Source organism: Nematolebias whitei, chromosome 17 (assembly GCF_014905685.2).
Source record: "Nematolebias whitei isolate Nwh7 chromosome 17, NemWhi1, whole genome shotgun sequence".
Taxonomy (NCBI): Eukaryota; Metazoa; Chordata; class Actinopteri; order Cyprinodontiformes; family Rivulidae; genus Nematolebias; species Nematolebias whitei.
The window spans coordinates 33,161,278-33,173,117 of record NC_056514.1 but is presented as its reverse complement, the minus strand read 5'-3'; the positions used below and the strand labels follow the sequence as shown (position 1 = coordinate 33,173,117).

The 11,840-nt window shown below is 36.9% G+C and overlaps 3 protein-coding genes across 3 annotated transcripts in view; 1 reads left to right on the top strand and 2 right to left on the bottom strand.

Annotated features, from left to right (window-relative positions):
• pigf (phosphatidylinositol glycan anchor biosynthesis, class F) overlaps nt 1-426 on the bottom strand; it is a 10,717-nt gene extending 10,291 nt beyond the window's left edge. Inside the window, exon 1 of the mRNA XM_037691141.1 lies at nt 199-426. Within this exon, the coding sequence (XP_037547069.1) occupies nt 199-426 (228 nt within the window). The remainder of the gene's footprint in view (nt 1-198) is intronic.
• Nucleotides 427-1,987: 1,561 nt separating this feature from the next.
• cript (cysteine-rich PDZ-binding protein) lies at nt 1,988-5,431 on the top strand. Its single transcript, XM_037691140.1, has 5 exons — nt 1,988-2,132; nt 2,324-2,389; nt 2,814-2,868; nt 3,046-3,149; nt 4,998-5,431. Exons 1-5 carry the CDS (start codon nt 2,117-2,119, stop codon nt 5,060-5,062), a joined length of 306 nt encoding a protein of 101 aa, XP_037547068.1. The 5' UTR covers nt 1,988-2,116; the 3' UTR covers nt 5,063-5,431.
• A 3,754-nt stretch (nt 5,432-9,185) lies between these two features.
• Nucleotides 9,186-11,840, bottom strand: part of gch2 (GTP cyclohydrolase 2) — a 3,620-nt gene continuing 965 nt past the window's right edge. The window contains exons 2-6 of the mRNA XM_037691139.1: nt 10,912-11,021; nt 10,760-10,815; nt 10,282-10,313; nt 10,104-10,188; nt 9,186-9,501 (exon numbers count right to left, since the gene is read on the bottom strand). Of these exons, the coding sequence (XP_037547067.1) occupies nt 9,372-9,501; nt 10,104-10,188; nt 10,282-10,313; nt 10,760-10,815; nt 10,912-11,021 (413 nt within the window). The 3' untranslated portion in view covers nt 9,186-9,371. The remainder of the gene's footprint in view (nt 9,502-10,103; nt 10,189-10,281; nt 10,314-10,759; nt 10,816-10,911; nt 11,022-11,840) is intronic.

Genomic DNA, 11,840 nt, shown 5'->3' with positions numbered 1-11,840 from the left:
AGTCATGTTTTTTAACGTTTTGTTTCTAAGACAACAGGAGTTTTCTAGAAGATGGAGACTCGTCAAACTTTTGACCTTAGCAATAAATATTCCTGACCTTGAATCCTCAGGTTAGTCCAGGATATAATTTCACATATAAACATTCAACTTGACTAACAAAAGACAAATGTCGCATTAAACGTACGATTTTGTTCGCACCTTGTATCCCAGTGAGTGTTTCTTCGTGGGCGGTGAGATGCCGAGCAGCCAGAAGACGGCGACACTGACCGCAGCCACGGACCCGGACACCGAGTAGATCCACAGCAGGTGGGTTCCGAACACCGTGAAGCCCGGGACGAACACCGCGGGGATGACCGTGGCCATGAACACCGAGGCGGCGATGATGGCGTGAGTGGACGCCATGGCTCTGATTTCATGGTCCCACATGATGAGAAGTGTACCTGTCTGCAACACGAGGCCGACTAAACAGGAAAACAATCGACTAAAACAGCTCAACACCTACATGAACGTCGGACATACATGAATGAATTTCTTCTCTGCGTTTCCGTAAACATTAAGCGACACGGACTTCCGCTCGTGTTTCACAATAAAAGTACTGAGCAGAACACGAACCAAGTTTACGCAAAGAAAAGCGAAAAATACATTAGGGTAACTTGTATTATGTATTTATACATTTGGGGAAAAAAACTTACAAGTCACAGGAATACACTCAACGCAAAAGAAAATGCATGTACATTCACATGATATTCCTTCTGCTGCTACTGCAGATGATTGTATATCTAAAGAAACGTGCACTTGTTTTCGTAACAACAAACATACAGAACATCTAATAACCTCAGAGGGAAAAACGTGAAATTATTTTAAATAAGTCATATAAAATAAATCAGCCAGCAGGAAAATAAATGAAAAATTGTATATAAAACGACAGCTTTATATGTACAGTACTGTAAACAAAAGAGCTCAGATTTTATAGCTGATTATTACAAATACAACATTGTGATTGCATACTTTAAATATAAATATTCCTATTCTCTTCAAAAACTAATTAACTGTATTGATATTTTGGTAACACTTTACAATAAGGCTCCCCAGAATCCCCTTGTAAATGGCTAATAAATAGTTTATAGATACATTATTAATTCCTCTATAAACACTTTATAAATCATTAATAATTGTTTATTATGCATTAATTAAGGGTGACAGAGACAAAACTGAGCAGTTTATTGATAAATAGTGAGCCAATTCTGCCTATTTCATCTAGAGTTGTTAAACATTTCAGACTAAGTTACTACCTTGTGAGCACAATAAGTATTTGTAAACATATATTTTTAGCGTATAATATTGTACTTTATCACTGCATTATAAGTATCTACAACTAATATTGTATCCAAAAAAAAAATAGGTTCACAAATGCTTATTGTGCTTACAAGGTAGTAACTTAGTCTGAAATGTTTAATATAACAACTCTAGATGAAATATAAAGGTGGCAGATTTGACTCACTATTTGGCAAGAAACTGATCAATTTTGTGTCTCTGTCACCCTTAATTAATGCATAATAAATAATTATTAATGATTTATTTATAAAGTGTTTATAGCGGAATTAATAATGTATCTATAAACTATTTATTAGCCATCTATAAGTGGAGTCGTATTGTAAAGTGGTACCGATTTTTTTTATACTTAATTTAGTTTTCTTACCCTTTAGGGTAATAGATCGGTTTATAGATGCAACGCAATGATTTTTTTATATTTTTTACCAAATATATTGTGATTGCATTTCTGAATGATAATAAATAAATAAATAAATAAATAAATAAATAAAAGGCTATGGAAATGCGTGAGATGTAGAAAATGTCGTTATCTGATATTTACTTTGAAAGAACATTCCACGACAATACCGGAAGCGTTCTTTTGCAATTTTCCCTGCGCAGGAAGACTCGCTCCTTTATCCAATCACAGAACGTGTTACTTGGACCTTAAGTGACGTAAGCAGAGCCCACCAATGAAATCTGCGATTTGAAACAGCAACTGAACGGAAGTTTACGTTCTCGACGCTAGCTGAAGCTAACAACAGCTTTCTACTTTTTTGACCGGGTATTTAAACATAACGCAGAGATGGTTTGTGAAAAATGTATGTATAAAAGTTATCTCTGATCTTTAAACCATGTAATTTTCTAAATTTTAAACGTTTGTCCATGTCAGCGAAGTGTCAAGTGCTAACGTACGTTATGCTAACAAGTGCGTTTTTCCCGTATTGTACTGTAAAGACTTCAATCCAATGTCTTTTTTCCTCCAACATTGTTATGTTATGTGTCCTTTTAGGCGAGAAGAAGCTCGGGAAGGTGATCACTCCTGACACCTGGAAGGATGGAGCCCGGAATACCACAGGTGAACCGTGGATATAAATTCAGTGATAACTTGTCTCTGTTAATTTAGAATCTTCCCAACAGTATGCTATTGTATTTTTTAGTACTGCTTTAAATCCTATTAAAAGTTTTGTCACGTCTTAGGTTTGTTTTATGTAGTTGCGTGTAAAACAACTGTAACATTTCCTCAGAAATATAAACTAGCATTTTCAGCCCCACTTTGCTTTATTGTTCCTATATATATATTTTTTTTTTCATTTTAAATATAGTGTTTCATGAGTTGCTTTATTCATCCAGTTCTACTATGATTTGTCAGTACTATATGCCTTAAACTCAGGTTTTGACATTTTTTTTTGTATTTTGTTCTCCTATATTTGTTTTAGATTTTAATATAAATTTTGTGCCTCCTTTTATTTAATGGTTTCTGTCTCATTTTCTGGGTGTAGAGAGTGGAGGGCGTAAACTGAACGAAAACAAGATGTTGACATCTAAGAAAGCCAGGTGAGTGTTCTTTAGGAGGTAAAATAACTGCATTTTCTTTAGAAACTAGTCACACAAAAGTAGTTTATTTACTTTTGTTCTAATGATGGAACATTAATTTGATTTGGAAAAAACGCTGTCGAAGTGACTGAGCAATACTTACATTGTATTTATGTGTGTGATGGTTTCTTTTCTCAGATTTAACCCTTACAGCAAGACAGGATTTGCTATCTGCAGGATCTGCAAGAGCTCGGTCCATCAGGCTGGCTCTCACTACTGCCAGGGCTGCGCTTATAAGAAAGGTATGCCCCACACACACATACACACAAAATAATTACACTTCTAAATCTGCACTTTTCAGGGGCTGATGTAACTTTGGTTTGTGTGGTTGGCTGAAAAAAAAAATCAAAAGTTTACATTAAGACTTTTTTATGTTTAGTCCTAATCATAAGTTTTTGTTAAGCGCAATAGTAAAAAAAAAAAAAAAAAAGCTTATTTTTGTGTACCAGAAATGTAGAAGTAAATGAAAAATTTCAGGCTCTTCTTGCAACAGTTAGGTTCAGGTTTGGTTTATTTGTCAAATGCAAAATCAACACAAGGTCAACAATGCAATGAAACGCTTAGGATGAGAAGAACTGTCTCGCCATGCCTAGAAAACAACAACAAGAAATGCCAACGCATGCTGCAAAAATACTAAAAACAAGGCGCCAAAATTGAAAAAGAAATATATCTACAGTGTGATTCGGTTAGCAGTGAGGTTCTGTTCTGTTAGCAGTGTGGTCTTGTTAGTAGCTTAGCAGGTCTTGTTAGCAGGTCCGGTCAGCAGCTTGATGGTAATAAGGACCACGGCAGCTGCCCTCACAGACCGCAGTCCAGAACCGGGTCCAGCAGACACAGAACATCCCAGGTTTCCCCGTGGAACCGAACGGTTCCTAGTTACCTTTAGGATGGATGTTGACTACAAGTTTCTCACACGCTTGGATGGAAAATGCCACCAGTGTTTTGTTCTCTTCTTGTCAAATTAAAGTTTTTAGTACTGGAGAGTTGAAGTCAGCTGCTAGAATTCCACTGAGGGGTATGATATCAGGTTTTAGTGAGATCCTGCATGGGAAATAATTGGAATGTTTTGTGAAACAAAGTTTAGCAGCTTCTTGGTTTCCAGATTTCTTGTCTCCTTTTGAGGTCGTCACTTTACTTGGCAGTGACCTATTTTCATGTAGAAGCTGTAGGCTTTTTTTGTTTTGTTCTTCATTTTCATACTTGGTTAAATCAGTTCCTGCAACATTTTATTTAAGTTTTCAGATATAAAAAAATAATCATGCTGTCAACTTTATTCCTCTCTTGACAAATTAATTTCCATGCTTTAGGAAAACATGCGACAGCGTGACAAACTGCAAAGCAGTTGTATTTGTTGTTAAACAGTTCAACTTGTGACTCACATCTTCAAATCTTTTCGTCTTTCAATAGTGCCGGGGTCAGAAGGAATAAAAACAGACGTCTTTACAGGATTTAAAGCTGTTTAGATAGAATTGTTTGATCATGGTGTGTTTTTACAGTATTTAGAGTGAATGACGAAACGCAAACAGAAGCGCATCACAAAAGTCGTATCTCAGTGAACCTTGACATGAGCGTTTTCAGCTGTGGGAATTGAGGCCAGATAAAACTGCTGTGGTCACATACAATAAACAAGTCAGTCTAAGTGCAGAGTTTGATTGGCCTGTTTTCAGTTGCTTCAGTAAACACAGCAGTGGCTTTAATGGATCAAAATGTCTTTAATTTATGGCCAGAAATTTGTATTTTGGTTTATTTAAAATTGGAATATCCAATTGAAATGGAGGGATTTTTGTATTTTATTGACTGCTTGTGTATTCAAGTCTCACCCCTTGTTTGTGCACGGTTGTTTTAAATTCTAGTTGATGGACATTTTCTTTAAAAAGTTTATAAAACTCACTGAAACATTGAAAACCAACACAAACCACTGAGCCATGTGGTGTCAAAAATTATCAGTTTTTTTTATATTTACAACAAATATTCATGGATTTTAAACAATCAAGCAAATTAGTAAAGTAAATGCAGCAAAGTAAAAGGTTATCAGCCTGTTTCTGTTTGGTTTGCTTTTTTTCGTCTTTTTTTTTTTTTTATCTTCTTAGGAATCTGTGCAATGTGTGGAAAGAAAGTTTTGGACACCAAGAACTACAAGCAGACATCTGTGTGACAACATGTTGATCAGAGAGCAGCTCTACGAGTGTGAAACTGACTGTGAAGACGTTTAGTGATAACTTCAGTCTGCTTCATTGTAGTTAGTCCTGCTGGAACTATTCTACAACCAGAAGCAAAAAAATTGATTTCAAGTTATCCCCTGTTTCTAAAGTCTTGACTTACAGACACTTTGTATATATATATATATTAATTCAGTACCTAAACTTAGCTTATTGGCTGTTTAAAACCTGGTTGTCCTGCATTGTAATATATTCTGTGCTGAATTTAAGTGAATCAGAGCTTCAGATTTGAGCAGGTGTGGTAAGGTCAGTTTTTATTTATGCCTTCAGGCACAACAAAATATAATTTTAGCCTCTTACGCACAGCACATACACATTTCCGTTGTGCGTTGTAATAATCGGTTTACTCTGATATAATCGTGTTTGGAAACTGCCTGTCAGCTGTGATCCACCTCTCTCCAACCTGCTGTCAGAGGCGGAGGTTGTAGTTCACATGCTATTTGATGACACCTTTGATATTTAAAGGGCCTGTTCTGCCCCAGGCCTTTAACCACGTGTGTGCACACATTTCAATATTCTGTTTAGCTGGTACCATAACGCAGTACCAGTGCACAGTTTATGCAAGTGACATAATAGTTAAAACTGCTGTTGTAGTAAATGTCACAGCCTCAGGGCAGTTTGACGGAATCAGAAATATACTTTAATTTGCTCGGACTAAAGTAACTGGTTATAAAAGTTTGGAATTTTTTTTAAATCTCGTTTCCACTCTTTATTATTTTTCAGTTTTATGCTTAATTTATGCTAATATTTATTTTTTCCACAGATAATTGTTTTGCAGTAATTTTGCCTTCGTAACTTTTCTAATATAAACCACAGAATTAAATCCACCGTTTGGTAACAGTCATGCTGAGGCTTAGTTCACTACATCAGCAATAATCTCATTTTAAATCAGTTCCTGTTTTCTTTTTCTTTTTTCCACCAACAGGATGTGGATACTTTTCCAGTTTTACTGAATCCCATGTTTGCAACATGTGACCTATGTGCCAGAAGTGGCCCTTTGATTATCTCCATTTGACTGTCGGAACTGTCATCATAAACAAACTAAACATTGTGATATATATATAATTATAAAAACAATTATTCTTTTCTGATTCTTGAGGTGAATGACAAGAAGATATCAACCATTTTACCTGCTGTCAGCAGAGGGTGCAGTCTGTTTTGGACTAAAAAGACAGTTTTCATTGCAAGTTTATTAATGTTTGTGTTTTTACATGAAGAACCAGAATAAGGATAAATCATATGATTTACATAAACTAGTCTGTTCAATCAGAATGAAAGTTTGCTTCATGGTGAATCTGAACAAATCTTTGACTGTGAATTATTCTTTTGTTTGGTGTTGTCATGGCTGGACACAAACACCAGTGTTCATGTTTAAACTCAATGTATGGTCCTTCAGTTGCTGTAACTAGATCCAAATGGCTTCTACAATAAAATGTTACCAACCCTGTCTGGTACCAGTTCCAAAAACAATGAAACCTACCGTATTTTCCGCCATATAAGTGTCACCGCTGACAGCCCAGAAATGTGGTCCGGTGTTGATCGGCCGCGGGAGTGTGCACATGTGCACAGGAGGATTTTTTAAGAATTTAACAAGATTATTAAAAACAATTGTTTGCTTGAAATTATAACAAAGGTGTGTCTCAGATGAACTTTTCCTTAATAAATGCACTTTGACGGTCAAATCAGCTGCATTTCTAAAGCTGCTATGTGGGAGCGAGCAGAGGGCGACTCGCTGTGCATTTCTTCGAAATTTAACACAAATAACTACCGGTACCTAAAACAATTTGTTTGCTCGACATTATAACAAAGGTGTGTCTCAGATGAACTTTTACTTAATAAATGCACTTCAATGGTTAAATTAGCTGCATTTTGCCGGGGCGACGCAGCGAAATGAAGCTGATTTGACGTTTGCTCCAGGCATGATCCCGTAGCTGGACGAAGGTGGAACTCTATGGCAAGTCGATTGTGTCATTAATAGCCACTTTTACGTATTACATGACACAACGGCGTGCCATACTACTCTAGTGCCATCTAGCGTCTGAAAATGGTACTGTTCAATATTTTTAGTCAGAATGAATGAAAATGGTCATATCTCAGCCAAAAAATGGTTTATAAATATAGGAAAAAAATATAAAGCTTTGATGTATAAGTCAGAGGGCATGCAAATTATGCAAAAAAACTGACATACACTGGAAAATACAGTACTGGTTTTAATGGTGTTTTAAAGTGCTTTATAAATAAAGTTATATTGTATTGTAATGTTGGAAACATGCCAGTCGCTGCCCTGTAGATGGCACTACTGCATCCATAAACTTCCAAACTCCAACAACATATTGCAAAATAATGTTGGGTCACACTCATTTCTTAATCTTGTCTAAAGATGGGACTGGTTCTTCAAAGGGGCCTGGGAAGGACTGCGTTTTGACCAGGGTCTGCGATGCCAAACTTTACAAAGAAACCTAAAGTCAAATTAATTAAATGATGACCTCCAGCTAGAAGATTTTGTGCTGTCTTATTGAAAGTTTCTTTTCTGAGAAGAAAACATTTCATTCATATTCTATTCGCTTGCATTCATCATCACTTAGTAGCTGTGTAAAAACATTTTCCAGTGATAGTTCCACCAGCAGCATGCAGATTAAACTGAAATATCTCGTGAGTTTTGGTTAAAAGGGGATTCCAAGAAAATGAGTCCAGTGACGTTTGGCAGAGAGTTTTAGTTCAAAGGTCCCACTCAGAAGTAGAATAACCAGTTTATTGGTTAGACACTTCCATATTTGCACTAGCCAGTCAAACTACTATAAAAATGGTTGAAATCAAGTAATTATTTCATATTTTGGTGTCTGAAACGCATTTATTATTATCATAATGCATCCCCTGATCTTTAAGTAATGTAAATAAACCACCTTGAAACTAAAATTATCCTTCAAGTTCTTTCATATTGAGTTAAGGGTTTCAGAGCATTAAAGTTACAAGTAAAAACAACCGTTTTATTATGTTTATGCTCATCAATGTTAGTCACTTGAAAAACTGAAGAAGAAAATCTGTGCAACTTCATGCATTGTTGCAACATGTGACGTTTTCTACAACAATTGTATTCCAGCAAAGAAATGTAAATAAACTAGACTTATAAATAAAAAAATATGTATTTTGGTACAAAGGCAACAAAATCAGCCTCACCTGTAATTTAGTGTAATTAGAAAATGTTTCCATGGTAACACCATGATGATAGAAAACTGTTAAAAAACTTGTATCATGTATCAAAAGGGTTTCTTTAAAAAATAAAAAAAAGGAGAAAAAACCGAAGAATATTTGTATTTTATTTTTTATTTAAGCCTCTTTTGAATACACATCATCTTTTATCACAGATTTACAATAATTTGCTCCACTCTTTGGACTTGTGATATAACATTTCAACTCTGAAAATGCGACAAAATAAAAATAATTTAAAAAAAAAGTCTTTATTAATGATGCACTGTATAGCAGGGCTATTTAAGTGGGGGCCCAGGGGCCACATCTGGCCAGCGGGTGAGCTCAGTCCGGCCCACTGATGAGTACATTTAAAATAAAACTGTATCTTGAATTAGGAAGAAAAAAAAATATGTGAAAGCAACTTTTAAAACATCTGAAATGACAAAATAGTCCCATCAGAGATGTTTTATACATTACCTATGACAGAGCAATACAACTTGGCAAGTTAATTTAAAATAAATCTAAATTAAATTTATATAACAACAATAATTACGGATGTCCAGCCCCTGAACTGTTGGCTTTTATTAACGGTGGCCCCTTGAGCAATTTAGCTGAATAACCCTGCTGTACGGTTTGTTAAACTAAAGTCAGTGAATTCTAAATACAATATTTATTATATTATGTTAATAACACGTTTTGGAAAAGCACCAATAAAATTCCCATCAGGGGAAAAAAAAAAAAGCTCAACAGAAACATCAAATTTTAAGTATTTTCAGCTGTTTTTGTTACAGTAGTGCACTCAGCTTATACATTTTAATAACATTTCCATGTAAAACTAAAATATCTGTTTAAGGCACCAAATTATGTGCTTTTGTTGCAATCACAGTGATTTTATTCTGAAATCATTCAGTGTGTTGTTGAGGTCAGATCAAGAGCTGGAGGTCCTGCTGTGACTTTACAACCTGTTGTCCAGATCTAAGTGTTTTTAAATTGTCACATTTTGGACCTACGGCAACTCCAGATCTTCCTGTGTGCAAAGGGACGAGCGTTGAAGGTTTAGTTGTGCATGGAGAGAGCCAAGAACTCCTCCCGGGTCTTGGGGTCCTCCAGGTAAATTCCAAGCATGGTGCTCGTCACCGTGCGGCTGTTCATCTTCTGCACGCCACGCATCACCATGCACATGTGCCTGCAAACACACAGCAACACAAAGGAACTGCATTTTAAAGAGAGATGCCAACAATTTTTCCAAAAGAAGATTGAAGGTTTTGCAAAGTCAAGTTAGAAAGATTCAAAACGTAACAAAATCCACACAGTATTTGTCTTATATTGATGGGTAATGTGCCCTTAAATCAAAAATTTAGAAGCAAAATTTGTCAGCAGCTGCTGAGTACCACATGTGTTTGTTTACCTTCGAATTTAGCCATGATGATCGCAAGGTGACGTCCATAGGAGCAGTTTATGGTGAAAAGTTTTTTTTTTTTTCCTTTAGTGTTTAGCAGCTCCTCACTCCTATATCTCTTCCTAAATGTGTTTTGGGTTTAACCAAGTTGCAGCAACATAATGTAGGTCAATCCCTAACTCAGGCTTCCATGTGTTTTTGGCAGATTCACTAAATGTTTTGTTTACATTGACTGCATACACATTTCAGAATGGCACCACTTGAAATGGTTCAGGATAACCTTTTACATGTTTGATTTCAGACTTTGCAGCAAATAGCTTTAAAGTATTTTAAATATGAAATAAATACAGTGGTATAAAAATGGAGCCTTTTTTTGTTGGTTTACTTACGCTGCTTCAATAACCACAGCTACACCCCTTGGCTGGAGGGCCTCAGATATCCCCAAGGCAATCTGCTTGGTCAGACGCTCTTGAACTGAAATAATTAAAATAAGCTGAGCATCAAAAGCCTGCGCTCACTTCTTCATTCTCGGTCGCATTTTTTTTTTTTTTTAAACCGTCTACGTACCTTGAAGTCTCCGACTGTATATCTCCACAATCCTGCAGAAAACAGAGCAGAGAGAAGTGATTAGGATCAGGCGTAATATTGATTAATCTGTTGCTAAACACTGACGTCTGGCCCTCCAGCTATACAGACTCTGAATCATTCACCGTGCAGAATTCGCCAAATGCGTCGAGCAAGATGCAACGACTGCGAGTTCATGTAAAAAGCAAAACAGCAGGACTCTGCTGCAGCTGTGATTTTCAAGAAGGTGAGAGAGAGACAAAAGAGGCTGTGATAATAACTGATGATTCCCACAGGAATGAAAGGAGAGACGGACTCGTTTCTGTCACTGTGCTTGATGATGGGACTGGGTGATGGCCAGCGGGCTCAGACTCTAAGCCTCCAGGTCAAAGCACTGAGATAACAGAAGAATCCAGTCACCCGGCACTAACGCCAGAAGCACACAGCCTACAGTGAACAGCAGGAAGTTGTGTCGTGTTACCTTGCCAGCTTGCTCAGTCCCACCACTTTTTTGTTGGGGATGTAGCCGATGTGAACCTGCGGAGAGTTGAAAGCAAAAACAGAGGTCAGAGGTCACAAAGGGACAAGAGGCGTAGCAATCCACAGCTGGGCTTTGAGTAAAATGAGATTTACCTTTCCAAAAAAAGGCACCAAGTGATGCTCGCAGAGAGAAAACATGTCGATGTCCTTCACGATCACCATCTCATCATGGTCTTCATCAAAGATGGCGTTGTTTAAAATGTCTGTTGGGGTTATAAAATTTAAAAGTCAACAAGAAAGGACCTCGCATTGTTTTAACTTCTGCCACAAAATTATTCTCATCTCTTTCATCGGCTCCTTGTCACTGAATATAACTTAAAACAGTTTTTGCTCAATATCTTCATTAACTTGTAAAAGCAGTAAACAAAATGAAGGAGACCTAAAATGCCCAATTCTTGATACAAAACTTAAAAAATGTTTGATTAATTATTATTATTATTATTATTATTATTTTCTTCTATCGGCTGCTCCTTCTTCAGGGGTCGCCACAGTGAACCAACTCGCATGAAGACTTGACGATTGTTTCTACACCGGACGTCCTCCCTGATGCAGTCACAGACCACCGAGCTACCACAGCTCTCTGTGTGGAGCAGAGAGCGGCTATCTAGGGCACCCAGGAGAGAAGATGGTGGGGGTTAAGTGCCTTGCTCAAGGGCCCAGAGTTGGGCAAATAATAATGGAGACAGGTGTGGGTGTTTCACCTTTTCCATCCACATTTTGATGTTGTCAATCAAGGGAGTTGAACCGACGACCTTCCGATCACAAGCCCACCTTCTCTAACCTCTGAGCCACCACATCCTAATTTATATTTTAAACTGATTAATTATTAATTATTATTATTGAATGATTCCCCTCAATATTTTCATTTGTGAAGGTGAAAATTTGCTTGTGCAAGTAACTTTTAAGTTTAGGTTGGATGGATGGATGGATGGATGGATGGATGGATGGATGGATGGATGGATGGATGGATGGGTGGGTGGTTGGGTGGATGGATGGATGGATGGATGGATGGATGGATGGAT

Coding starts and splice junctions, on each gene's coding strand:
- cript (XM_037691140.1), top strand. Junction 2,869..3,045: donor TTGACATCTAAGAAAGCCAG/GTGAGTGTTCTT, acceptor TTCTTTTCTCAG/ATTTAACCCTTACAGCAAGA. Junction 3,150..4,997: donor GGGCTGCGCTTATAAGAAAG/GTATGCCCCACA, acceptor TTATCTTCTTAG/GAATCTGTGCAATGTGTGGA.